This window comes from Ascaphus truei, chromosome 15 (assembly GCF_040206685.1).
Source record: "Ascaphus truei isolate aAscTru1 chromosome 15, aAscTru1.hap1, whole genome shotgun sequence".
Lineage (NCBI taxonomy): Eukaryota > Metazoa > Chordata > Amphibia > Anura > Ascaphidae > Ascaphus > Ascaphus truei.
Window position 1 is genome coordinate 16,794,892 of NC_134497.1, and position 27,922 is coordinate 16,822,813.

A 27,922-nucleotide genomic window follows, 5' to 3' on the forward strand; every position below is an offset into this window, starting at 1 on the left:
GCAATTAATCTATGTTGTACTGAAAGGACAACAACCCCATTTGTAATGGTGCCACAGACCGGTGTCTGACCGGTCTTTGTTGGAAAACCAAAGTAGTCTTTGTGTAAAAACATTAGCGCCGTGACCATGTAATTTTTGTGTTTACAATGCGATTTAGAATTATGCAACACGCGTCTTGTCTTAAATTAGGCTAATTAGGTCTTCATTTAGCATCATTGCTGATGCGCAGATGGTGCGTCTGTCACAGTTATAAGACTATGCGGAATAAGAGTGTCTGTGTGAATTTGCATCATCTGCCACCTTCAAAAACCAAACTCTGCTGCGTCTGTCTGCCCTGTATATGATCTCCTGTATTCTCCGTCCTCTTGGTCTATTGTTCTACAAAGCAGGGGTTCTCAACTCGAGTCCCCCTCCCCCCCCCTCCAACAGGCCAGATTTTAAGGATATCCCAGCTTCAGCACAGGTGGCTCGGTCAAATAAATGAGCATTAAACACGCCTACACTCCGAGTTCGAATGTTACAGACCCTTTCTCAAAATTCAAATTCGCATATTATTTTTTGTCGTTTCTAAATTCAGCTCCTTTGTAAAACTTCCCATTTGCGCCCAGGAAATAAGTTAGCGCAGCTGTTGTTGGCCAACTCTGAATGAGCCCCCACCTGTTCAGGGAGGGAGACGTATCGGCAGGATGAGGGTCTCAGTACAAACCACTTCTACCAAGCTCCATGGTCCGATACAGGCATCAGCTTCTACCAATGTGGAGAAAAGTACTCAAATAAAAAAGCTGAGACTCAAAGCTCTGTGCGTCCAATGTGCCTTTTCTTTCTTGTTTTATTATTCTCATAAACATTAAAGATTGGTTTCAAGAATTAGTCGGGAATAAAAAATGACAGCAATCCCAGTCATGTTGAAGTTCATATATAATTATAATTGTAAACATTCCATGTCATAGTATATATAGCAGCTTGGGGTGTGTCTGTAGGATTATGTGCGTGGGAAGTTGGGGATCTTCGTTGATTTGCTCCAGGTGGGTCAAAAAAATGAAGAACAAAAACATAAATACAGAACAAGTCAAAATGATGGATTTCTCCTGGATATAAACCATCAGACATAGCCACGGAAGAACAAGCGGAGTTACAAAGTATAACGTTTCTGCTTCTATATTCCTGAAGGGGCAATCGTCTTCTTTTAAAGTTATATAATAAACATTGGAGCCCTATTTTTAAGCTGGGGAGACAAAAAGGACAGAGGCATATTCTGGTAGCTCCGAAGTGTGACAAACCGCTTCTAAAGAGCGCTTTCCGATGGGATTGGCACGCTTTGCTATGCTGTAAGCCCTTTGCGCATGTCCAAACCGCGTCTAAACAGATTTTTAAGAAGTGGTCTCACTCCGGTTTCACTCCGGCTCTGCCAATCCCATCGATATGTCAAAAAAAGCCTCAAACTCACATTTTATTTTTTTATAAATACGACAGTTCTCGTAGCCCCGTAATGCAAACCACTTCGAAAAACTAAAAATATGTTCATGCCAACTCAATGGAATACATCAGGCTCTGGATGGAGTTAGCACCAAAACAGGTCATTCTGCTGCTAAAGCACTCACCATCCGGGTGGTTTGGCTGGTAAACCAGGTGGTTTGGCATGTAAATCGGGTGGTTTGGCTGGTAAACGGGGCGGTTTGGCTGGTAAACGGGGTGGTTTGGCTGGTAAACCGAACGGTTTGGCTGGTAAACCGGGTGGGTTGTCACTTTTTCGAGAAGCGGTTTAGAAGATGCGATTTTCAATAGAGAATAGGGGTTTATTGTTCTCACATCTTATTCAGCTTCTTCTGAACAGATCGAGCCGTGTGGTTTGGTGCGGACAATTTCGGAGCTACCAGAATAAGCCCCTGTAACATTTACAGTATGTACAGCTTTTGCAAGGATTAGGTTTACATCAAAATTTTACAACAGGAAATACTAAGAGGAGCGCTAAAAACTGTCTTGAACCGTCACTGCTAACCTTTAAAGAACTAATCTCTCAGACGGACATTTGCAAAGTGTATTCCAAACAAATCATTTCAATGACGAAATAAGTTAACAACATTCCCAGGTGTGTGCCATATTTAAGTCTCCGGGAACAAGTATAGGGGGTAAAGAGGAGAGCAGTATGATGTAATATTGGGGGGAGTCCCGTCCTGGGCTTTAGTAACAGATTGGAGAATGTTTATCCCCTGCTTTGGGTTCACTAGGTTTCCAATAACCTCAGAAGTTAACATTGAGGGGGAAATTACTTCTACCCCCTTTTTTTTTTGTTTTTGCGATGATGAAAAAGCAACGAAATAAAAATTCTCATGTCAGATTTTTGCTTTATTGCATTTTTACAAAAAAAAATCAATAGTTTTAAATAAATACCTCCCTGCATCCACATTTCTGTTATTTTTTTTTTTAAATACTTGCCATTAATTTATAGCGTCGATTACGTTAATTTGTACTGCGCGTTTTAAAGAGTATATTCCATGTGCTGCAATAGGATCGGAAGAATGCACTAGTAACACAAATAAATTATTCCCCGGGTCTGGTCATTAATATGGGGCATCTTTAGCCTGTGGCATTTTAATGAACAGAGCCTCGAGACGTCACAATCCTGATACATAGTTTTCACTTGTGATTAGATTTGAAGCGTAGACACGTTTTCGGCTGGGGACGATTATCTGGATGCCACATTCAGCTGCTGGTAACCTTTGATTGAAAATTGTTTACATTTGAAGTTGACTATTAGTTGTTTCATGCCGCTCCGGTATGGGGTCACTTCCACCCTGAACCTTATTCTCTCTTTCGGCTGGAGCAACGGCACCCTGGCAGAAGTAGAACAAAAAAGAAACCTAATGTCAGCCAACTGACACAACAGTAGCAGCGAATGAATAAAACTTCCAGTGAAGTATTTTCATATGCGTTCCTTAATCAGATACCACTCTGATGGTAAGACTGGTTGGGAATCACTTCTGGTTATAGAATCTCCCAGCAGTGTTACACGGTCTATTTCTACTCACATTGCCATGAGTTGTCCATCAACTAGTCCACTGCCTTCCACCACCAAGGTGCAGTCTGCCACTCCCACTGAGAGGGGGTTCGTGAACTGGACCTCCAGTGTCACTGTCCTATAAATCGCGGCCTTTCCGAGAGGCTGTTGAAGGGAACATGGGAAATGGACATAGAATGAGAAGGACATAACATTGTGGATGAAACGAAAAGGAAAGTTGTCACTGCGGAAGTTCAAAGCATGGTTTGGATAATGGTTTCAGCCAAAGATTTCATTGTGGACGTTCTGTAACAGTTTGATGTTCCTGAGAGAAGGCGGGGAATACACGTGCAAGTGACGAGTAATGTTAACTCATTTACATTGTCTATCAGTGGTTTTTCCACATCTCCTCGAGGTTCTGGGTCACCCAAAGTTTGAGGCAACCACCCAACATTCTATTTATATGCAAATGGCGTTCATTTATCCGTTTACATGTAATGGGGTATTTAAATGCCCGTCCAATAGGAAGCTGCATGGGATAATGTTAAGTCTTCCAATTGGCCTGAGATTTGGCAGCCATTTTGGTGATTTAAACCGAGCAACTCAACTGGTAAACATATTGGGACTTGGGGCCCGGAGCTGAATATAGTGTAGTGTAGCTCCAGGGGACCCCTTGGTTACCTTCTTGTAAAACAAAACAAAAAAGAAAGGGGGGGGGGTCATTTTTTTAATACGAGGGTATTGCTGCTTTAAATGCTGCTTTAAGTACTGCATATAAAATCCTAAAATCTGACATTTCTGGAAAGTCTCAAGCACATCTTAATTTCTTCTCTGCTAATTTACCTTGATGATAATGGGTGGGTTCTCCAAGGCTAGATCCTTCGTAATAATGGTTTTCTCCCCATGGGCCACCTCACACAGAGCAACCATTCGAATCATGTTCCCACTGGATATATATTTCTGGTATTGTGAGTAAGAGATCTGCACGGAGAAATGTGCCTCTGGAAAGTAGAATAGTTGAATTCTTTTACAGTTGTAGGAAGTATAACATACATATATGTATCTTATCGGCATATTCTTATATTGGACTAGTAAGGCATTTCGACCCCCAGGAGGAGCCTTATGAATGCAGAAGAAGTGGATATCACTACCTGGTGGTCATCTGCATGTCTCTTCTCAATAATGTACCTGCTATTTTTATGACGGCTATATTTTATTTCCTACTTTTAAGACTATTTTAAGTCTTTTAAAGCAGGGTCATTCCTAATTATTCCTAGAGCCTGGAAATGCAACGCTAACTGAGGTGTTAGATACCTTTCTATAGTAGTTACCTTGATTTGGACTGATAGCCAGAGTCTTGTGGTCTGTAAAGATGTCATTCGCCCATCTCCCCGTGTACATGATGGAGGAAGCGCTAAGGTTCACTTTAATAGCTTTCCGATAGGAAGTCATGTTCTTTAGAACAAGCATGAGATTAATGTCTTCTCCCACCACAGGAGGGCTGAGGAGCTTGAACTTCCCGGTGATTTCAGGTTCATGGAGGATAGGTTCTGCAGGTGCTGCAGGGGCTGCTGGGGATGCAGGGGCTGCAGGAGCTTCAGGATCTTCTGGATCTGCATAGCTGGTTCTGGGTGCGGCAAATGTTCTAGGCCCCGCGACTGTTCTTCTGCGGTTTCTAGGTGATGCAGGTGCGGAGGGTGATGCAGGTGCGGAGGGTGATGCAGGTGCGGAGGGTGATGCATCTCTCTCTCTGCTGCGCGTTCTACTCCTCCAGCCATCATTGGCGCTCAGCTCCCGGGCTCTATAACGGGAAACGTTCCTGCTGGCTTTGGCAAATACCTCTCTTTCTCTTGGGGAGCCTGATAGGAAAATAAAACAACATGCTGAATCTGCCACTACCATAAGTCAAAACAGTGAAGCGTTTGGCCAGCATTGTCCTTTACCTTCTGGATACTTGTAGTTATGTGTGACGTCCATACGATCACTGCCACCCACAGCCTTGGTGCTAATGCATTGGCCAACAGATGTTGGATTACTGTAGGTTTTCTCCCGGTGGCCGTCCTTGTGAAGGACCCAGGTGACGCTATCTGCATTCACCTCGGCAAACACGAATGGGGTATCGTAACCCAGATTGACGTGCCCCTCTTTCACCGCAGTTACAGACGTGGGGCCGCACCGATACATTCCTGGGGAGAATAAATGTATATTTTCAACAGTCCCTTCAGTCAGGATAATAAATCTATTTCTAATTGTCGGGCCTCTTCAAATTTCACATGGCTTAGGGTAGGGGGTGGCCAACTCCAGTCCTCAAGGGCCACCAACATGTCAGGTTTTTAGGATATCCCTGCTTCAGCACAGGTGGCTCAGTCATAATGAGCCACTGATTGACATTATGGCTGAGCCTCCTGCGCTGAAGCAGGGATATCCTTAAAACCTGACCCTTTGTGGCCTTTGATGACTGGAGTTGTCCACCCCGGTGCGTAAGGCCTCACAGAGTTAAGGTCTGGTCTCCGGCCCTGTGCACCTTCTGCTTAATTAACATTTAAAAATTTGCGAATTCCTGCAAAAAAAACACATGAAGGAAGTCACGGAAAGCCTGGCCTGTTGATCAAGAAACCGTGGATGTTTTCTATTGATCTCTTTCGGGGAGGGTCAGTCTTATTCTTACCCTGACTCTGCTCCTGAGGCGTGGAGTCCAGAACCTGCCAGCCATTGTAGAAATAGCCCAGGTCTCTGCGTATGAACCACGATTCGTTCCACACGTGGAAATTCCTACGTTCCGGAAAAAAAATTATACCGTTAAATCTGCCGGGAAAACCACCAGATAATGATCATATTTTTGTATGACATAGTGTCTACAGTAAACACAGTGCTGTACATTAAATGCAGTGCTGTACATTAAATGCAGTGCTGTACATTAAATGCAGTGCTGTACATTAAATGCAGTGATTTACAGTAAACGCAGCAGACAAAGTGCACAGGATCACAAGGAGCTGACATTGGGATACACACTAGCACTGATGTTACCCCTAGATCGATGCTTCCTCTATGCTCTTTCAGCTTTCTTCCTATGGCAGGCACTTTATTTATTAAGATAAAGAATTTGACAGGTTGTGGGAGGCGTTACCGCTCTTGTTATCACATAGTAACGTGCGACACTGCGCTTTATTTGTGTGGAAGCCCACACATGTGTTACCCGCGGCTCTGCCTGTTTGAAAGGAGCCGCCGGATACCGCACGCTACACTTTGTGCCTTGCGATAACCGGAGCGGTAACATCTGCTACATCTCTTTGTCCACTGGGCCAGTAAAGTCTCTCTGGGCCAGGGGGTGGCCAACTCCAGTCTTCAAGGGTCACCAACAGGGCAGCTTTTCCAGATATCCCAGCTTCAGCAAAGGGGGCTCAATCAGTGGCTCAATCCCTGTGCTGAAGCAGGGATATCTGGAAAAGCTGCCCTGTTGATGTTCCTTGAGAACTGGAGCTGGCCACTTCATTGGCAGTCAATGACTGAGCCACCTGTGCTGAAGCAGGGCTATCCTGAAAACCTGACCTGCTGGTGGCCCTCGAGAACTTGAGTTGACCACCCCTGCTCTATATGCTAATACAAGAATAACAAGAATCCCATAGGCCTTCCCCCCCCCCACCAGAGCATACCAAATACTGTCATCAGACGTCTTCTCCAGGAACTTTCCTTCAGTATCGTAGAGCAGGTCCACGTTGAGGTTCGAGTCGGTGTTGTGGGCCGAGTTGAAATTGGTGACGACTCTGGTTGGGATTCCCAGACACCTCAGGACTAATAAAGACAATGAAAATGAAACCTTTTTGTCCTTTGATCATTGCCAAACAGGGGCGTCGTCTGCAACGCTTATCTACGCATTGCTACTGTACATGAAAATAAATTACGAGTTGCAAGGCTGGGCATTAATTAATGCTAATTTAGCAATCTTCTATGTTGGCATTTAGTGTTTGTTAACTGGCTAACATCTCATTTGGCTTCAGGTGGAATTTTGATTTGTGTCTATGATCGATGAAGAAGGATCTTGAATGAGTCTTGGTCAGTACCGGCCATTATATCATCACTGATTTTATTTGGACTCTCCATCCATTTTGGTGGGATCTGTGGAGGTTTTTGGGACACTTGTACAAAAGTTGCTGCACGAATAACGAAGAGCTTACCATCTCTACTCAAGTGAGTTTTAACTCACACTGGCCCGTGTGAGTATCCTTTATTATAAACATATATTCACTCACTATCCCCAGGGAGACTATTTAATACCCTCTCACTTATCAGTATATACTGATTCCTATCTTTGATTCCTCTCTTTCACTTCGGAGGCAATTGAATATCCTGAGGAATCGTGTGCTCACTAGCAACTAAGGGGAAGGTGTGTGACTCTAAGAAAGGACTTTCTGCAGAGTTTAACCCCGAGAGGCATTTGCTCACACAGGCCCGTGTGAGTACTTGGCGCCATTTGTTCATTCCATTTCACCATCTAGGAGTAATTAATTTACTCCACTTTATTATAATTATAGATTCTTATTTTTATCTAGAGTGTATTGTTCCAACCTTTATTCTGTTGTTGTTTTTTGCTGATCTGCGCTCCCCTTGTCTCTCTATTTTCTGTCAGTGCCGGCCATAGTCAGTTTCCTGGGATGTAACTCCTGTAGTGCTTGATTGGTAACGTGGACATTTTCCAATTGTGGAATGTAAAGAAATGTAGTCGTTGTGTTGTTGTTGATGCAGAAGCTATGTAAGGGGTACTGACATCACACCATATCGTTGTGATTAGTGTGACCGTTTCTCATTGCCGTTTCAGCCCTTAGCAGTTCAGCTGTCATTGAATTACCGCCGCATGATAAATTACATTACAATGTATTGGTACAATACGCTGTTCAATCAGTTTTTCTGTTTTTGTGGTGGTGGCAGTGTTGACATGGTTGCTGGTGGTGGTGGTACTGGATTTGGTGGTGGTGGTTTTGGTGGGGGTGGTGTTGGTGACGGGGTTGGTGGTGGTGACGTGGTTGTTGGGATTGGTGGTGGTGTTGGTGATGGGGTTGGTGGTGGTGGTGGTGGTGCTGGGTTTGGTGGTGGTGGTGATGGGGTTGGTGGTGGTTACTGGGTTGTTGGGATTAGTGGTGGTGGTGTTGGTGATGGGGTTGGTGGGGTTGGTGATGGGATTATGATGGGGTGGTGGTGGTGACGGGGTTTGTGGTGGTGACTGGGTTGTTGGGCTTGGTGGTGGTGGTGGTGTTGGTGATGGGGTTGGTGGGGTTGGTGACGGGTTATGATGGGGTTGGTGGTGGTGGTGAGGTTGCTGGTGGTGCTTATGGTGGTGGTGATGGGGTTGGTGCATCAGTGGTGATGGGGTGATGGTGATGGGGTTGGTGGTGATGGTGGCAGGGTTCGTGGGGTTGTTGTTGGTGGTGAGGGGGTTGCTTGTGGGGTTGGTGGTGACAGGGATGGTGACAGGGTTGGTGATGGTGATGGGGTTGGTGATGGGTTGGTGCTGTCGTGGTGGTGACAGGATTGGTGTTGGTGTGGTTGGGTTGGTGGTGGGGGCGGGGGTGGTGACGAGGTTGGTGGTGATGGAGGTTGTGATGACAGGGTTGGTGGTGGTGATGGTGGTGGGGTTGTAAGTGGCAGGTTGGTGTTGGTGACGGGATTGGTAGTGGTGGTGGGGTTTGTGGTGGTGGAGTTGGTGGTGGTGATGGAGTTAGTAGTGGGGTTGGTGATGGGGTTATGATGGGGTTGTTGGTGGTGGCGGGGTTGGTGGTGATGCTGACAGTGGTGGTGATGGGGTTGGTGTGGTTGCTAGTGATGGGGGTTTTTGGTGACAGGGTTGGTGGTGGTGGTGACAGGGTTGGTGGGGTTGTTGGTGGTGACAGGGTTGGTGGTGGTGATGAGGTTTGTGGTGTCGTGGTGGTGACAGGGTTGGTGTTGGTCTGGTGGAGTTGGTGGTGGGATTGGTGGTGGTGACGGGGTTGGTGATGTGACAGGGGTGGTGGTGTTGGTAGTGACAGGGGTGGTGGTGTTGGTGGTGACGGTGGTAGTGGTGGTGACAGAGGTGGCAGTGGCAGGGTTGGTGTTGGTGACAGGATTGGTAGTGGTGGTGCGGGTTGGTGGTGGTGACAGGGTTGGTGGTAGAGATGGATTTGGTGGAATTGGTGGTTGTGGTGAGGTTGTGATGGGGTTGGTGGTGGGTTTGTGATGAGGTTGTGATGGGGTTGGTAATGGTGATGGGGGTGGTTATGAGGTTGTTGGTGGTGATGGGGTTGGTGGTGATCGTGACAGGGTTTGTGGGGTTGTTGCTGATGGGGTTGGTGTTGGCGTGCTGGTGTTGGTGGTGGGATTGGTGATGATGACGGAGTTGGTGTTGGTGATGATGGGGTAGTGGGGATGGGGTTGGTGATGGTGATGGTAATGGGGTGGTGGTGACAGGCATGCGGTGATGGGTTGGTGATGGGGTTGGTGTTGGTTGTTAAAGTGTGTTGATGGGTTTTGTGGTGGTGGTGAAGGGGTTGGTGGTGGTTGTGGTGGCGGGGTTCGTGGTGGTAGTGGTGGCATGTCTTATTTATGTACACCGTTGATGGAAGCTTACCTTAAAGAATGCTGCCATTTTATAGGCAATTCTGTAACAATGAGATGATACGTCGGTTCCACATAAACTGGTCCATGTGTTTCCGAAGCAAATATATATATATCTTTACCATCTGAACAGATACTGTATATCCAGGTAAGCAGCTCCCGTTTTCATTTCACTTGCGTCAGTGAAATTGGGAAAACTGTGGAAATCTAATCTAACTCTCATCTGTGTTATTACAATGGGATACATTGTTTATGGTTAAGATAAGACACACCTGTACACATGACGGATGCGAAGACCCAGCATTGGCCAAACTTCACTGGCTGATACCCCCTTCTGTTCCACTTCCGAAGGATTTCCACGCTTCCATTCCAGGTGTTTGGATCAACACCTCCAGAAAAATCTTTCTCCCATTTGCCCTCCAGCACTCCAAATTCATCGTTGCTGTTGACCTGAAAGGTGGGAAGAGTGTCACAAAATGAATGGACCAATGGAAAGGATTAAATAGATGAGATGTCAACAAGAATAAAAGTCCACCGGAAAGTAATGAAAGTATTTGTCTTTTTCTTTACCACAGTTACAAAAATAGGAAGTATTTGCTTACCATAGCGCTGACAATCCGGCCCACGTAGATTGGATTGTTTCTCTGAGAGCAGTCCCCTGCCGGATCGTTACGGTAGTTCAAGTTTCTATCCAGAAGGTCCAGGCAGATGTTCAGAATGTTGGATTCAAACTGGTCAAAGGAATGAGAATGAGGGTTTAGGTGCATAGGTATATAGTTACATAGTTATATAGGTACATAGGTACATAGTAGATGAGGTTGAAAAAAGACATGCGTCCATCAAGTTCAACCTATGCTAAATTTAAATGACAGATACTTTATCCTATATCCGTACTTACAGTATATTGATCCACAGGAAGCCAAACACAAAACCCCAGTGACACATCATCCAATGATATCTCGTAAGGGAAAAAATAAATTCTTTCCTGACTCCAAATATTGGATCAATATCCTTCCCATGGTTACTTATTGGATGTATACCTTTCCTTTCTAAAAAGATATCTAGCCTTAATCGATGACCCTGTGTCCTTTGTATTGCCCTTGGGACGAATAGTTCTTTTGAAAGCTCCTTGTACTGTCCCGAATATATGTATTCTGTATATAGTTATTATATCCCGTTAGACGCCGCTTTTCTAATGTAAACAAATATAATGTAGCTAGCCTCTCCTCATAAATCAGATTATCCACCCCCTTTATTAATTTAGCGGGTCTTCTCTGCACTTTCTCTAGTTAGAAATATTGTGTCCATGTTTGAACTGTTAGGTCTGTCGGTCCGGTACAGAAGTTAGGATATAAATTGATGGGCTCTCTGGGCTCCCACTGAGAGATTAACCCATTACTCTCTTTCGTTTAGGAATCGTTTAAAATTTTTATGTACGGCAACAAGTCATTTTCCTTGGAATAATCCCTTTCTAATGTATATTCCATAAATGGAAAACTCTTACGGTGTTAACACTTACTGTCGCCTGGCTTTGCCTGGACAATACCTTGGAAACATGGCATGGTCTCAGACGCGGCCCCAAATGAGCCACGCACACCAGTTCTAAGAAGATGCTTAACCCGGAGTATTTATTTGGTGTTTTACAAGTGAGAGGGAAGACACTGACTCTTATTAAAGTATATAACAATGTCCTACTGTATAATTAGTGTGTTATTTCAAACGAGTATAGGTTACCTGACCAAAGTTCCATCCCAGCCCGGATATATAGTTCAGATTTCCCATGTAAACGATTCCATGGTCATTTAGAACATATTCCACCCTTTCATCTTCGTTAGCCATATAAACATCATCATCTATGGAATAAAACAAGCTGCAGTGTCAGGGAATAAAACCTGGGAACTTCTGTGGAGTCCACATAGAAAGGCATTAGGTTCAAAGTGAAGTCGTCGTCTTCTCCTTGGGACGGTATAATGGGTAAGAAGACAGCTTCACAATACCTTGCCTATTGGCCATAGAGAGACATTTTACCTTCTTGGTTGCAATGTATGCCTATTAATTTTGACATTTGGGGAGATTTAATAAGAGTTAACTGTTTGACATATTATAATGGTTTGTTTCACATTCTGCATCAAAAACCTCTCAGCTAACAATTCCCACTCTCCCATATCTCCTTCTTTCCCATTCTCTTGGATATCTCCTAGCATTACCTAAACACCACGGGTTAAAGAGCAATATGAAATTCCCAAGTGAGTGGCTGGTGGCCTCTCCACTAGCAGAGATCTCGACGCTGAGCTTGTATCGTCCTATGATGGCGTTGGCTGGGCTGGAGATGATAACTCGCAGGGAGCTGCTAGGATTGGACTCAAGAACTGCACTCCATATCCCGCTGCTCCATGAGTTGGACAGGGTGAACTGCACACTTGTGTTGTGAGCCTGTGCATTTGCGTGACCTGCAGGGAAGCAATAAAACAATGAAATAACCAGTCACCATTGAGAAGGGAGAATGAGGAGGGGAGGTGAGAGGGGAGACTGAGCAGGGGAGAATGTGGACGGGAGGGGGGAGACTTAGGAGGGGAGGTGAGGGGGAGACTAAGCAGGAGAGTTGAGTGGGAGAATGAGCAGGGGAGGTGAGGTGAAGAATGAGATGGGGAGGTGATGGGGGAGACTGAGCAGGGGAGGTGTGGTGGGAGACTGAGAAGGGGAGGTGTGGTGGAAGACTGAGCAGGGGAGGTGTGGTGGGAGAGATAGAGCGGGGCACTAGGGGATATCTGTGTGTGTGTGAGAGAGAGAGGGGCGCTGATGATATCTGTGTGTGTGAGAGAGAGAGGAGCGGTGGGGATATCTGTGTGTGTGTATGTGTGTGTGTGTGTGTGTGTGTGTGGAGAGAGAGAGAGAGAGAGAGAGAGAGAGAGAGAGAGAGAGAGAGAGAGAGAGAGAGAGAGAGAGAGAGAGAGAGAGAGAGAGAGAGAGAAGCAAGCGCTGGGGGATATCTGTGTGTGTGAGAGAGAAGAGCACTCAGTGATATCTGTTTGTGTGTGAGAGACAGAGAGAGAGGAGCATTGGGGCATATCAGTGTGTGTGAGAAATAGAGGAGCCTTTGGGGATATCTGTGTATCTGTGTGTGTGAGAGATAGAGGAGCCTTGGGGGATATCTGTGTATATGTGTGTGTGAGAGAGGAGCACTGGCGCTTATCTGTGTGTGAGAGAGAAAGAGAGAGGAGCATTGGGGCATATCATTGTGTGTGAGAAATAGAGGAGCCTTGGGGGATTTCTGTGTGTGTGTGTGTGTGTGAGAGAGGAGCACTGGTGCTTATCTGTGTGTGAGAGAGAAAGAGAGAGGAGTGCTGGTGGTCATGCCAGCCATGCAGATAGTGACTGGGAAGTGTGAGTTAGCACGTACAAAGTGATAGGCTGTTTTTGTTTTGCATGCTGACAAGAAGCTGTAATGATTAAATTTGCAGGCTAAATTAAAGCCAAAATTTATTTTCTCTTAAATATTTCTCCCGTGTTATACCTCTGCACATGTCTCCTAGAAATGGTGTCAGAAGAGGGATGAGAGGTGGCCGTTGAATTTCAAAGGGGCCCTGGAGACCGGCCATGAAAATGTTTGTACTTTTGTTGTCTTCTTATAGTTCCTGCAACAGCTTGAACAACGAAACGCAGAACAAAAGAATGATGTGGCCGAAGTGACCAGAATTAAGGGGATAAACAGCCCATCAGAAAAGCTACACTGCGCTTGAGAAAGCCTCACAGTCTGAATGGGGAGACTGGACAGGTGGTGACCCACACAAGTTTCCTGAATCTGTGACCAAATTGTACCCCATCATGTGTGCGAAAAAAAGAAGAAAAAAACATTGGGTTTTTAAAATGGCCGCTCACAAAAATGAAAAAAGTCTAAAGAGACACCTGTGAGAACAAAAAACTCTGCAAGTGAAGTCTGCTCACTGGTAGGACTACTGCTTGGTTCTAGCATATATGGAGAAAATCACTTTAAGAGCGCCTCAAAAGGTCAGGTGGAAGAATACACCTGATTCCGCCAAAATAGGGGTCAAAAGGTGGTGTTCCTGTAATGAACCTGGTCCCAAGGAAATGTGTCCCTTCCAGTCATACGAGAATACTGATGAGGAGGACGATATATGTTATATGGGCCCCAAAACGAGACGCACCCACAAAACACTCCTAGGATGGTGGAGCTGCCTGAACTCTGTACATACCGAAAACACAGGTCTCTATGACCGTGGATATGATTGGCGGCAGCAAGAGCCAGACCAGCGGAACACCGAATATTCCCACCAGCTATTGCAACTGCAAGAAAAGCAAGGTGGATGCTGTGAAATTGTCGGAGTCGTCCAAAGCAAAAAAGCGGATAAAAGAAAAGAGGTTCTCCGCTTACCAAGGAAGGATCAGACATGTCCGCAGATCCCGCGGAGAAAAAGGGGGGGCGAGATGCCCTGCAGCCTAGAGCAAATGGAAGATTTGTCCTGGGAATGACGGAATCCCCAGAGGGCCCAAGGCAGAGGTTGTGTACCTTGAAAAAGTGTCTCTCTGGCCCTGATAGGGATAAACCCTCAACAACCCTCAACAAAACCATACAAAGGAAGCGGAGCCGGAACAAGTGAGTGATGATCCCTTGACCAACCCTGAAGATGCCCTGCAAGCAGACCAGGAACAATTGTTTAAAGAAGTCCTGGGCAAGCAGACCAGACACGTTGGCCTACTACAGCACGAGCTGTTCCAGCAGTGTGAAAAACAGATGCAACTGTTAATAGCTCTGGAGATAGCGAACACTGAACTAGCTGCCAGGGACAAAAAGTAGGAGGAGGCTCAAAGGGAGGCCCTCCGTCTCGGTATAGAGCTGAGACGCTCTCAAAATGAGCAGCAGTCTCCACACAGAACTGGAAATTTTTAAAACAGAATTTCACAGTCTCGTGGCGGAGCTGGAAGTCTCTCAAAAAGATGTCCGCAGTCTTAGTACGGATCTTCAAGTCTCTCAGAGGGTGCTTCACTCCCTCAACATGGGGCAAAAAGTTTCACGCCAGGAGACCTGGAGACTCAACTCAGAAGTGGGTAAATGGAAGGAGGACTATGAGAAGGCCCTGAGGGTTATAGAGACTGTGGAAAGAAACATTATAAACCTAACCAAGGAGGTTTCCTATCTGGCTGATCAAATATGTAAAGGAGAAGCAAAGCAACAACTCCAACAATGAAAATTAGAAGTAAAGTTAGCACTGGAAGAAGCAGATGGCACTCTCACCGGGAAAAGTGAAATTCCCTGTATCTGCAATTGGAAATCTCTCAGATCAGACTCTGAAAGAAAGAAGAAAAGCTTGCTAACACTCAAGAAATACGGCCATGCTCTCATCCAATGAAGGACAGAACTGTGTCTCTGATCCCGCCCTAATGATGCAACAATAGTAGCCCACTCGCAAGGGGAAAAGACATAAGACAATAAATCTACAGATTTCCGAACAAAGATACTATGAGTGTCAATCAGAGAAGCTAAAAACTTTGCACAGGTTGAACCGCCTGAGATCAATGATACTGAACCAGATGCAGGTGGTCACCCTAGTCTCAGGGAAGAAAAGATCACACGCAGCAGGAGATAACTCGTTGCCAAGCGATTAAAAGAAGACTTGGTAAAAGTGGAAAAAAGAGCTTGAGCCAGGAGTCCTCTGCAGAGGGGAGGAAGCCAAGCACATCATGGAAAGACTGTAGTTGGGAAAAGTCCTCCATGAGGAACTAAAGTGTGCTGAATACAAGCACATACAGAAAGAGACACTGGTTATTTGCACCCATCCCAAGGACTGAGTAATGGGGGTCTTCTTCAACCACGGCCACATAGCGAGAAAACGAACTGCTAGAAAGGTGGCAACCCTCGCTGGTTCATATCGGGAGTGGTGGCTTAAAGGAAAAACCCCAAATTACTGGGAGGACTGAAGGGCACTTGGAGAAATGGCTCCACTTCCAGCGTGACCGAGGGTTCTCTCTTTCCAACCACTCTCGTTTAGAGCCACAGGAACGTCTCGGGAGAGAGTTTAGGAATGGGCTTCAGGCGGGGCAAGCCTGAGCTACCCACAAGTGAGGGAGGTATGTGATAGGGCCTTTCCCTGGTTTATAAAGGCAGCACATTTAAAGCCTCTCTGTAGCCAATGAGTCCAACAGGGAACAAGTTAACCAGTCTCCACCTGGCTCATCAAGCAGTTTTAAAAGTGTGCTGAACAAACTGCATGGGGTTCTCTAGCACAGAAGGACTGTGCTGCCAGAGAGAGATCCCAGGGAACCAGACCCTCTATTCCAGGATACAGTGGACCCTGAAACCGCCACAGGGTGCCCGCCCCTATGGACACCAACCCAGACTGAAGGAAAAAGCCCCTTCTTACAGGTACATCTTTGGACTTTGGGGTCAGAGGTTTGAGGCCCAACCTCCCAGCCCTGCAGATAGGGACTGGGAATAGTGAGTTTTACAAGGGGATAGCCCTTTTTTTGTTTTGCATGCTGACAAGAAGCTGTAATGTTTAAAGCCAAATACAAATGAAGCTAAATAAAAGCCAACGTTTATTTTTCCTTAAATATGTGTGAGAGAGAGAGAGAGAGAAAGAGAGAGAGAGGTAGAGAGAGAGAAAGAGAGAGAAAGAGAGAGCGCAGTGCTTGGGAATGTGAGTGAGAGAGAGAGAAAGAGAGAGAGGGGAGTGCTGGGGGATAACTGTGTGTGAGAAAGACGTGCACAGAGATGAGCACTGGGGAATAGTGTGTGTGAGAGAGATGCGCTGTATGTTATCTGTGTGTGTGAGAGAGAGAGAGGAGTGCTGGGGGATATGATATCTGTGTGAGAGAGAGAGAGGAGCACTGGGGAATATCTGTGGGTGTGTGAGAGAGAGAGGATCGCTAGGGGATATCTGTGTGTGTGTGAGAGAGAGAGAAGCGCTGGAGGATATTTGTTTGTGTGTGAGAGAGAGGAGCGCTGGTGGGTATTTGTGTGTATGTGAGAGAGAGAGAAGCGATGGGGGTATCTGTGTGTGTGAGAGAGAGAGAAGCGCTGGGGGATAGCTGTGTATGTGAGAGAGAGAAGCGCTGGGGGATATCTGTGTATGTGTGAGAGAGAGAGAGAGAGTGGAGCTGGATATGATATCTGTGTGAGAGAGAGAGAGAGAGAGAGAGAGAGAGAGAGAGAAAGGAGCGCTGGGGGAAATCTGTGTGTGAGAGAGAGAGGAGCGCTGGGGGATATCTGTGTGTGTGTGAGAGAGAGAGAGAGAGAGAGAGAGAGAGAGGAGCTGTGGGGGATATCTGTATGTGTGAGAGAGAGGAGCGCTGGGGGATATCTGTGTGAGAGAGAGAGCGGAACTCTGGGGGATATCTGTGTGTGTGAGAGAGAGAGAGAAAGAGAGAGGAGTACTGGGGGATATCTGTGTGTGTGAGAGAGAGGAGCTCCGGGGGATATCTGTGTGTGTGTGTTTGAGAGAGAGAGGAGCGCTTGGGGATATCTGTGTGTGTGAGAGAGAGGAGCGCTGGGGGATATCTGTGTGTGTGAGAGAGAGGAGTGCTGGGGGATATCTGTGTTTGTGAGAGAGAGGAGCTCCGGGGGATATCGGCGTGTGTGTGTGAGAGAGAGAGAGGAGCGCTGGGGGATATCGGCGTGTGTGTGTGAGAGAGAGAGAGAGGAGCGCTGGGGGATATCGGCGTGTGTGAGAGAGAGGAGCGCTGGGATATATCTGTGTTTGTGAGAGAGAGGAGCTCCGGGGGATATCTGTGTTTGTGAAAGAGAGGAGCTCTGGGGGATATCAGCGTGTGTGAGAGAGAGGAGCGCTGGGGGATATCTGTGTGTGTGAGAGAGGAGTGCTGGGGGATATCTGTGTTTGTGAGAGAGAGGAGCTCCGGGGGATATCAGCGTGTGTTAGAGAGAGGAGCGCTGGGGGATATCTGTGTGTGTGTGTGTGAGAGAGAGAGAGAGAGAGAGAGAGAGAGAGAGGGAGAGGAGCGCTGGGGGATATCTATGTTTCTGAGAGAGAGGAGCTCCGGGGGATATCGGCGTGTGTGAGAGAGAGGAGCGCTGGGGGATATCGGCGTGTGTGAGAGAGAGAGAGAGAGAGAGGAGCTCCGGGGGATATCGGCATGTGTGAGACAGAGGAGCTCCGGGGGATATCGGCGTGTGTGAGAGAGAGGAGCGCTGGGGGATATCGGCGTGTGTGAGAGAGAGAGAGAGGAGCTCCGGGGGATATCGGCGTGTGTGAGAGAGAGGAGCTCCGGGGGATATCGGCGTGTGTGAGAGAGAGGAGCGCTGGGGGATATCGGCGTGTGTGAGAGAGAGGAGCGCTGGGGGATATCGGCGTGTGTGAGAGAGAGGAGCGCTGGGGGATATCTCTGTGTGACCGTGTGAGAAGTGCTGGGAGTGGTGTGCAATCAGAGATAAGTAACAGTTTACCAGTCTGCGCAGTGAACACAATGCTCTGCCAGTCCTGTGGAGTTTTGTTAAAGTCCATCGTTATCGTGAAGGATTGTCCCCTGCGCAGTATCAGCTCGTGGCTGCTGTACATGTCCGTGCGATGGGCAGTCTTGTTGGATACTGAATAAAAAATTAACAAATGTGTTTACAACTAAAGAGGAGAAAGTTTGGACAGAAACATCTCCTCTATTAACCCGGGTAAGGAGCAGAGTCACAATGTGAAGAATAAAATAACTTTCATTCCAGTGAATGGAAGTGACTTCATTAAATGTGCACCGCCCTCCTACAGCCTCCATCCTTTCCCCAGCTAGGACTCTCTTAGCATTAATACCAAGAGGCAGCATCTTCAACCTCCCTGATCCAGTCCATTTAGCCAGTGTAGACAAGATTAACATAGCCCCCAAAGACCTGTGTAAGGTCATCTCCTCCATGCCAGGTTACTTTGCAGCTCTCTGCACTTCCCCTCTGACTCTCTATGAAATAACACCAGACTCGCAACTAAAAGGCCTTAGCCGCTCGCTCCCGTCCCTGCTGTTACTGCGGCCCTGATATTGGGCTTGGTAAAAATCGTATATGAATCCTGTCCACTTCCCTACTCTGATTATCTCTTGACCCCTCTCCCTCATAATCCCAGAACCGACAGCTGTCACAAACACACCAACTTCTCCTTCCCAGACACCCTGCGTTCTCCTGTCTCTTGTAGATCGTCACCTCAATGCCCCCCTTGCCTACTATATATTAATGTCATAGTTACATAGTTACATCTTTACATAGTCACATAGTTACATAGTCACATAGACACATAGTCACATAGTTACATAGTCCCATAGTTACATAGTTACTGTAGTGCCGACGAGTATTCTAAAACAAATCTGGGGCAATCACCAACAAGACCCAGGTACATGCTGGGTACATGCTGGGTACATGCTGGGTACATGCTGGGTACATGCTGGGTACATGCTGGGTACATGCTGCAACATTTCAGTGACATTTCTGCAGATAGACTAATGGCCCATCGGATTAAAAGCGGGGGTCCCTGGCAGTCCCATTCAAACTGAATGGACTGCCATGGACCCCTGCTGTGTTAATCCTATGGGCCATTAGTCTCTGCAGAAATGTCACTGACATGTTGCAGCATGTACCCGGCATGTTCCTGGGTCTTGTTGGTGATAGCCCCAGATTTTCCAAGGCAAGTTTAAGGCAAGTTTTAGAACACGCGTCGGCGCACCTGTATAATAGTCCCATAGTTACATAGTCACATTGTTACATAGTCACATTGTTACATAGTTACATAGTAGATGAGGTTGAAACAAGATATGCGTCCATCTGGTTCAACCTATGTCGATATGTTATTGTTTCCGTCCCCCCTATGCTATAATAAAGTCATGTCAGTGTAAGACCGGCCACGGTATTATACACGCTCTGTGCATTTGTTCCTAACTTTGGGCGGGTTCTTACTTTTTGGAAGACAAATATAAAATTGCGTTACGAAGCGATGCCTGTTCCGTGTTTCTCTCCATGACTAAACTGTCAATCGCAGCCCACACTGTAGTTAGAAGCACCAGAAACCCCCCTCCCATTCGAACCATTTTGGGGCAAGTGACACATCCCACTTTGAACTCTTCTGTGGCACAGGTCGTGTTCATGGTCTTTAAGTCTCTTAACAATGTTTAATGTTATATAATGGCCTACATTAACATTTCTTGCCAATAACCCCAGCGCTTAAGTCTGCTGCATCATGATTCATTAGTTAGGCGTAAATGGATTTCACGTTGGATTTGCGTTCCCAGTACATGTCTCCACATGGCAAAGTATCATTACAGGCCCTACTCATCATGACAAATTGTCACTCTCAGACTAGAGGAGTCACCCAGCCTCGCAGAGCACCTGCCAAAGAGGAGAGTTACTGGAGCCTGGACTTAACCCTTTCAGGGAAGGTGTTACTGGGTGGCACCTGCAGACAATGAACCACAACGGGACTGGAGGAAACTTCCAACCTTGTATGAGATGAAATAACCGCACAAAAGATGCTTTACAGATTATAGTGATAGAAGGAAACCTTGCATACGATGCACAATTATTGGGCACATACAAAGTGTAAGGCAGCTTGTGAAACGGCAAACACACACAAATATATCCTCTTTTACTTGTATATTTCAGTGAGGTTACTAAAAACCACGATTTCTTATTTAAATGAAATCGGCAGAAACATATTCTGTTTTAAGGTTGTGCAAGAATTATTGTTCATTAGCTCATATAGCCCATTTCTCATTTCTTCATTCTAGCATCAATTGCTACTATTTTAAACAGTGGTCGGAGTCTTTTGATGTATTGGTTAGTTGTGTATTCCAAAAGCAAATATAATTGCCTTTTGTTTGGCTCCAGACTGTGGTATGGGGTTTTAACGTTATTTATATGGGTTCTAGTTTAACTAAATGCCAACTCTTGGCACGGAAGAACACGGCATGGCAAATATTGCGTTGATATACTTATCATACAGAGACGACATACACAGTACAGTACTAAGAGTTCTCATGGTGGTGTCTGGATTATCAGCAGCCCCTCAAGAAACAGTTCTGAATCCTTTTCAGCCAGGTATTTCACACAATAATTGCATATTTAATCCCTGCCCGGGATATGAGTGAGCTGGTTCTCAGATACCGGTCCAGAATATTTGAGATACTTTATGAACAAATGCACAGAGAGAGTAATCTATTGGTGATCAGAGATAAGTAAGCATGTTGATAAGTCGTATGCAAATGTCGAAGAACCCTTTAAAGAGTGGCCAGAATTCTACAATTAAACGAGAATTTTAAGCCAATTAATAAAATAAATACACTTTTATGCAAACTTTTAGTTAAGATGTAAATCTGAACAAGTTCCTAAAATTATTATTTCATAAATAATTCAATTGCTTAAATAACTTTTGGGATCTTCTTATTTCTGTTTCTTTTCCCCATCAGACTATATAGTTCTCTGTTGCTTACTGCACGTTGAATAGAATTAATTTGGAGAAGAACTTTAAATAACTTGCATAACAGAGCTTTGGATTTCACTTTGTCTAACATCATATTTCCAAAATCTTTCTTTATAATGAAGTGTTATTGGGATTCTTGACAAAATCTTTCAATTGCATTTATTTAAATTATTGTATTACTTCCTGGCAAAACAATTTTTTTATAAATAAATAAAGAAAATTCTTTAAAATGTCACGGTGTCAATCAAATGTGACTATAGCATGTTGTCTGTGTGCTTCCCATGTTATAATATGTAAGTCTGTGGTCTCTACAACTTTGATGGAATACTGTACATTTTTACATTAATGGATGCAAAACAGTGGTAGAAAATAGAGCTTCTTACACATACAGACGTTAACCAATAATGCACACGATATAAAAAGTCTGGCTATCTGCACATCAGTAAATCACCAACATTGCTTTGAATTTCCTCTGAACTTGGAACAATGTGACAGTGAGTCTGAATTATCAACTTGACATTGGGAACAGCTTCCTACAGAGGTTCTTGTCATTAAGATAAACTAAGGATGAATTTCTGTAAAAACCTATGTATATTGGCGAAGTTCAACACAAACACATTGTCTTACCTTCCATGGTGACACGGTGTCCTGACTGCCTGTTGTGCTGTGTGGGCTCTGCTCAGAGAGACTATTAAATAGATGTGAATCAGCCATTATTTGTATCACCCTTTCTTCCCTCTCTATTAAAATTCCATTGCCTGAGTGTTTTATGAGAAGTTTAATGGGACATGCCTTTAATGCTTACATTGTAGGCTCACTTCCTGGTGTGTCCTTTAGATGAAGAAGGGTAGTGCCCAGGGGACACTTGCTCTTGGCCACATGCCCCATCTCATTGACCATGCTGGCTAATGGGTGATCCATGCATACTTGACGTGCCAATAATTGACTCCATGACATCAAACTGGTGTTTAAGTCACAACCATTGCTTAAAATATTTCATTTTTTAACTAGCTCTTAGAGAGGTTTCAAAATAATCTCATAAACACGGCTGCCCTAATTTTCTTTCTTTCCTAACTGTTTTTTACAGCTCTGTGACAGCTGATGTTAGCTATGTGGTTTATATGGAGTGCGTAGAGGGTGGTGTCGATAAGACGGCTCTGAAATAAGATTTGAATGCCTCTTTGTTAAAGTTTATATAGAACTATAGGATGACTGCGCTAGCAGCTTATGGACACTTGGACAAATTTTAAATCTAATTATTTGTCTAATCCTACATTAAGAAGTGCCTATCCCCCACCTGTATTTCCATACGAAAAAGCTTTTTATGATTGTGCATAGATATGACTGCAGTTGACATAAATTCGAAATGAACGATATTTAGGTTGGTGTACTGTATTTAGAGCGCGTAAGGTCTCAGCGCAGAAGTGGAGGAGGAAAATATAATGCTGCAAATGTATATATCACAAATGTTAATACAGCTCAACCCCGCTATAACGCGATCCGTTACAACGCAGATCCTCTTATAACGTGATGCTAGCGTGGCTCCCACTTTTTGTATTTATGACTAGTTTACAACACGATTATTGGCATCTTAAATACTATATTGTTCAATGCATACAATTGTACATTATTTCTAACGCGATCCGCTTATAACGCGATGTGATTCGTTGGACCCCAAGCACAGCGTTATAAGGGGGTTCAGCTGTATTAATATTAAGAGTATTATCTTTTATTTGTATACCGCCAATATATTCCGCAGCAATGTGGAAGGAGATTAATATTGTATGACAAAAGAGGTTACATAGACGTTAAGACTAACTGAGACATAGGAAGGAGTTCTCTGCCCCAAGGAGCTGACAATCTAAAAGGAGAGGAGAGAAGACACACGGAATAGTTTGTGAGTTTCTACATCAGGAGCAGCTTGAAGGATAATGCTGCACTCCCCTCCTCCCAAAAAGGAATAATTATCAATAAATACCGGTGCTCCTGGTTCAGGAATCTCTGTTAGGCACTCCCAATATCATATGAAAGGAAAAAACCTGAGCACTGCAGATTTCTGCTTAGAAAATGTATTCAGCTTTTCATATTTCTACATCAGGATACATAAATGTATTATATAGCTTTATACCACAGCTAATTTATCACTGGCCTCAGCTTGTTTTTTTTCCAGTTGTATAGCACATCATTTGGTGACAAGTTGACCGTCGGGTTAATAAAAAAATAAAAAGTATAATTTTCCATTTTTGTTCGTTTGGGATATGAAGGAGCTTATTCTCGTAGCTCTGAAGTTGCCAGCGTCACACCATGCGGTTTGACATGTTCACAAGAAGCGGAATGCAATGTGAGAAAACAAACAAACCCTATTCTCTTTTGTAAATCACATGTTCGAGACCATGTCTAAAAATCCAGCCAAACCGCCCGGATTGTAAGTGCTTTAGAAGCGGAATGACTTGAGGTGATGCTTGATTCTCTGGCGAGAAGAGCGTACAGAAGAGCAAGCCACCTCGGTCCCATTGGAAAGGGCACTTTAGAAGCAGTTTGTCAAACGTCGGAGCTACGAGGATAGCTTCTCTCATAAAATAAGTGTAACTATTTATGTGAAAAAGCACCTTCCCTCTTCATTATCTGAAAGATGTCAAGGTACTGTCAGTAAAGGTTTTCTACAAGATACAGGGGTTTTCTACAAGATTTAGGGGTTTTCTACAAGATTTAGGCATTATTGTAGTCTCAAATTGACGGTAATGTCCCTTTTCAAGTTAGTGACGTACAGTTAATATGATGCATTAACTGCCACTTATGGGGAAGTACAGATGTACTGTAGCGTGCATTTACACTATTACCTGCGGGAGTCACTGAGATCTGGGAAATTAGGGCAAATAACATTTCGTCACCTAAAAGAGGAACAAACGTCATTACGCAGAGTTTCCAGCTTATTCACGGAGATAATAACATCCAAAATAAGGTCCATACTCATTAGCATCGGCCTAAAGTCACATTATTTCAGGGTAATGCTATACAGGCATACCCCGCATAAACGTACGCAATGGGTTCAGAGCATGTATGTGAAGCAAAACTGTACTTAAAGTGACGCGCTACCTTTTTACACTTGGGTAGGGAGCCGGTATTGCTGCACAGGACGTGCCTGTGTCCTACTCGCAGGCGCATGCGCGAGCCGCCATTTTTCAATTGGGTGAGGAGAAATCAGCGCGTCACCTAACTACGGTGGCCTGTAGGGCTGAATAAGTGTCCATACTTGAGAAGCGAGCGTACGGACACAGGGGGAATGGCGCAATTGTAAATATGTCCGTACTCGCGAGTGTCCGTAAAGTGAAGGTCCGTTTAGCGGGGTATGCCAGTATTCTCTTTGAAGAAGCACGGCTTGATGGCGGTGGCACCAGTGCAACGGCACCGAGCGCCATGCTTAGAGTGGCCCCGGGCTCTTTCCCACAACAGCTAAACTGATTGCCAGGGGAGAGTGCGGGGGCCTCTGTAAGCATCTCTTAACTTCTCTCCGGTGCTGGTGTCTCCTCTGACAATCATGTGACTCCCGCATCGCCTTGACAACGTGATGTCACATGACGCCATGACAAGGAGATGTATGTATGTGTAGCCAGGTCCCCTCTGGCTCCCCGGTCCTCCGTTTCCACCCCCCCCCCCCTTACCTCCGCTGCTGTGGGAGGCTGTTGTGGGTGGTGACGGGCTTGCCGGCGGCTCCCTCTGCAGGGTGCCGCCATGTTTGTTATGCACGTGCGCAGTGCGCAAAAGGACCCGCGACGGCCATGTTGTGATTTGCCACGCATGCGCGACCAATTGCAGAGAAGTGCAGGTGCGGCGGCCATTACAGGAAAGGCTCCTCGCAGGGACTACACGTCCCATGAGCCTCAGGGGAATGTCACATGCTGCGGCTTAGCCAATAGGGCGGCTGCATTTGCAGTTAAGGCAGTTTGTACCGCGAGGGAGCTCGCGCTGACATTTAAAAAAGGGACAGTGTAGTCAGTAATCAGTTGAGGAGAGGGACAGGGAGGACAGTGAGGAGAGGCAGTTGTAGGAGATAGATAGTCCCCTTACTTTTTCCATAGGTGTATGTCACAGCTTCAGAGTCGGCAGTTCACATGTTGCTAGGCAACCAGTGAGGCTGTGAAAAGTACAACAGTTAAAATTAACACAGTTGAGAAGGACAGTTAAGGCAGTTGTCAGTTGAGGGGAGGACAGGCAAGGAGTGAGATATAAGTTAGTGAGCTAGTGAGTTAGGAGTTAGGAATCAGTTAGTAATTTAGACGTTAGTAATTTATGAGTTACTAATATAGAAGTTAGTAAGTTAGGAATTAGTGAGTTAGTAAGTTAGTGACAGTTGGAACAGTGAGGACCAGGGACTGCTAAGGGAAGACTGGCTGGGAACCCAGCTCCTGGGAGGCACAGACAAGACCAAGAGAATAGCAGTAAGCCCTTCCTGTGAGTGATATTCACCTGAAGCAGTATTTTGGGATGCAGTGTGCTAGAAGCTAGGAAGCCCAAAAGATTTGTGGGGGACTGGAGGCCAAGACAGATCCAGGAGTACTTACCTGAATGGGAAGGGGCACTGAGGGAACTTACCCTGAAGAAGCATAATACAGGGAACCTGTCTAATGAGGTATTGTGCTCTATATGACAATAATTGATCCTGTGCAAGCCTGGAGCTTATGTGTGCCTGTCAATAAAATACCTGTGAGTTGCAAAAGATCCTGGCACCCTATTTCTTATCTTGTCCTCCAACCCACCAACTACCCTCCATTACAGCCAAGGCCTGAACCTGCCAACGGGAACCCCGAGATCACAGGTAACTGACCAAGGAGCTGACACTCTAATCCCATCGGGAGCGGAGCAGGACTTTGTTCACACATGTACACCCTACCCCTGCTGCCGGGGGGGGGGGGGGGTGATAGGGGGGTTACATCTGTATGTCTTTATTTATATTACGCCATTAATGTACATAGCACTTCACAACAGTAATACAGTACACGTGACAATCATATAAATAACAAAGAATACAAATAATGGGAATAAGCGCTTCAGACATAAAAGTAACAATAGGAGAAGGCTTACAATCTAAGAGGTAAGATGTAGGGAGGGGCAGAGGAGTGTAAAGCCTTAAAAGTGAGGAGGAGAGTTGTGTGTCTGATACAGAGTTTAATAAGAAAGCAGACGAGAGATTTCAGCAGGAGAGATGCTGAGACAGATTTAGGAAAGTGTAAAGTGATTTTAGCAGCAGCGTTTAGGATAGATTGTAGGGGAGACAGGTGAGAGGCAGGAAGGCTTCTTCCCATGTATTTCTCTCCCCTCCGTCTCACTGCCTCTTCCTCACTTACACCCTCTCACTATCCCCCCTCCATCAATTACCCAACTCTCACTCATCCCCCCTGCATGTATTTCTCTCACCAGCGTGTCACTTGTACTCCCTCTTTTCCTCACTCACTCCCTCCCTCACCCTCTCTTACACTCCCTTTCTTTCTTTCACCCACACCCTTTGTCAATTACCCCACAGTCACTCAATCACCCCCCACAAGATACATACAAAAAAACACCCCCCCCAAATAGAAAAAAACCTTCCCACCAACCCCTAAATACATACAAACTCCCCCCACCCCCCAAATACCTATTAATCACCACTCCCCAAAATACATATTAAAAAAATACACCAATAAACCCACCCCACCAAAATATATAAAAATACACCCACCCCCCAGTACATATAAAAACACACCACCCCCCCCAATACATATATAAATACACCCACCGCCCAATATATATAAAAATACACCCCCAATACACATACAATTACACCCATCCCCCAATACATATAAAAATACACCCACCCCTCCCAATACATATAAAAAATAAACCCCCACCCCCCATACTACATATAAAAATACCCCAACCCCCAATACATATAAAAATACCTCCATCCCCCCAATACATATAAAAATACACCCACCCCCAATACATATAAAAATATACACCCCCCCCCCAAAACATACAAAAACCAGACTTACCTTGGGGATAGTCTCAGGCCGGGAATGGTGGCTGTGGGGGGCCTGGCATCCACTCAGTTGCCACAGGCCCCATGCTCTCCCAGCTACGGGCCTCTCTCCCTCACTCTGTCCCACGCCGGGCTTCTAACTTCAGCGCGCGCCAGGTCTCCCTCTCAAGCTGGCACGCAACGGAATGGAGGCCCAGCTGGTTTTCGGTACGCTGATGTCAGAGAGGCTCCAGTGTCAGAAGCTCGTGGGACAGAGTGAGGGAGGGAGGCCCGCAGCTTGCTGAGAGCCGGGGCCCAATAGCAAATGCTTCATCCAGCTGTCAACGCCGCCCGCAGCCACCGGGCTTTGGACACATGTCCCGGCTCTCCCCCCTGTCAGCAGCCCTGAGAGCGGGCCCCCAAGAGCGTGGGCCTCTAGGCTATAGCTACACCCCTGGGTACAGTTCTCCAAGTCTGTTGGAACCAGCTGGAAACCACATCCAGCCACTGTTCCTCCACAGCCTGCTGAGGAAGCAGAGCTGCCCTTTCTGAAGGTGTCACTGTTCCGGGGGGGGGGGGGGGGAAATTCCTGGAGACTTCTCGGATCAATTCCCAGCACCACAGTTAAGGATATTATATTTTGCCATTCAATATGGATTGTCTAGACTGGAACTAGCCCAGCTAGCCAGTCAGACAGTTAGGCTATTATGTTTAGTTTGTCTCCCTGCTGTGGAGTAGACTTTATTTTTATGGTTTTTGTTTTGCCTTAAAGGGACAATACTGTGGTTTTGATGTAGAAATATAAAAGTTTGTTAAAACCCAAAATACACTCTGTGGACTCTTACTGACCCTATCACGAGGACGTCCTGCCACACCACAAACCCCTTAACTGGGTTCAATTGGCCACATAATTTTTTTAACCATAAC

General features: G+C 45.6%; 1 protein-coding gene across 5 annotated transcripts; it reads right to left on the minus strand.

Moving 5' to 3' along the window:
- Positions 1–796: 796 nt before the first annotated feature.
- Positions 797–25,150, minus strand: LOC142466612 (protein-glutamine gamma-glutamyltransferase E-like). 5 transcript variants are annotated; one of them, XM_075571826.1, is made up of 14 exons: positions 24,663–25,062; positions 23,841–23,891; positions 18,003–18,143; positions 11,791–12,033; positions 11,318–11,436; positions 10,186–10,314; positions 9,856–10,033; positions 6,652–6,790; positions 5,667–5,770; positions 4,942–5,184; positions 4,330–4,857; positions 3,842–3,999; positions 3,030–3,163; positions 797–2,834 (listed from the first exon to the last, which is right to left on the minus strand). In XM_075571826.1, the coding sequence occupies exons 1-14, from the start codon at positions 24,874–24,876 to the stop codon at positions 2,687–2,689; spliced, it is 2,529 nt and encodes an 842-aa protein (XP_075427941.1). In that variant the 5' UTR covers positions 24,877–25,062; the 3' UTR covers positions 797–2,686. The 5 variants fall into 5 exon arrangements, with proteins under 5 accessions (XP_075427941.1, XP_075427945.1, XP_075427944.1 ...); XM_075571830.1 differs by lacking the exon at positions 23,841–23,891 and adding an exon at positions 21,628–21,688 and having other exon boundaries at positions 24,663–24,681; XM_075571829.1 differs by lacking the exon at positions 24,663–25,062 and adding an exon at positions 21,628–21,688.
- Between the last annotated feature and the right edge of the window lie 2,772 nt (positions 25,151–27,922).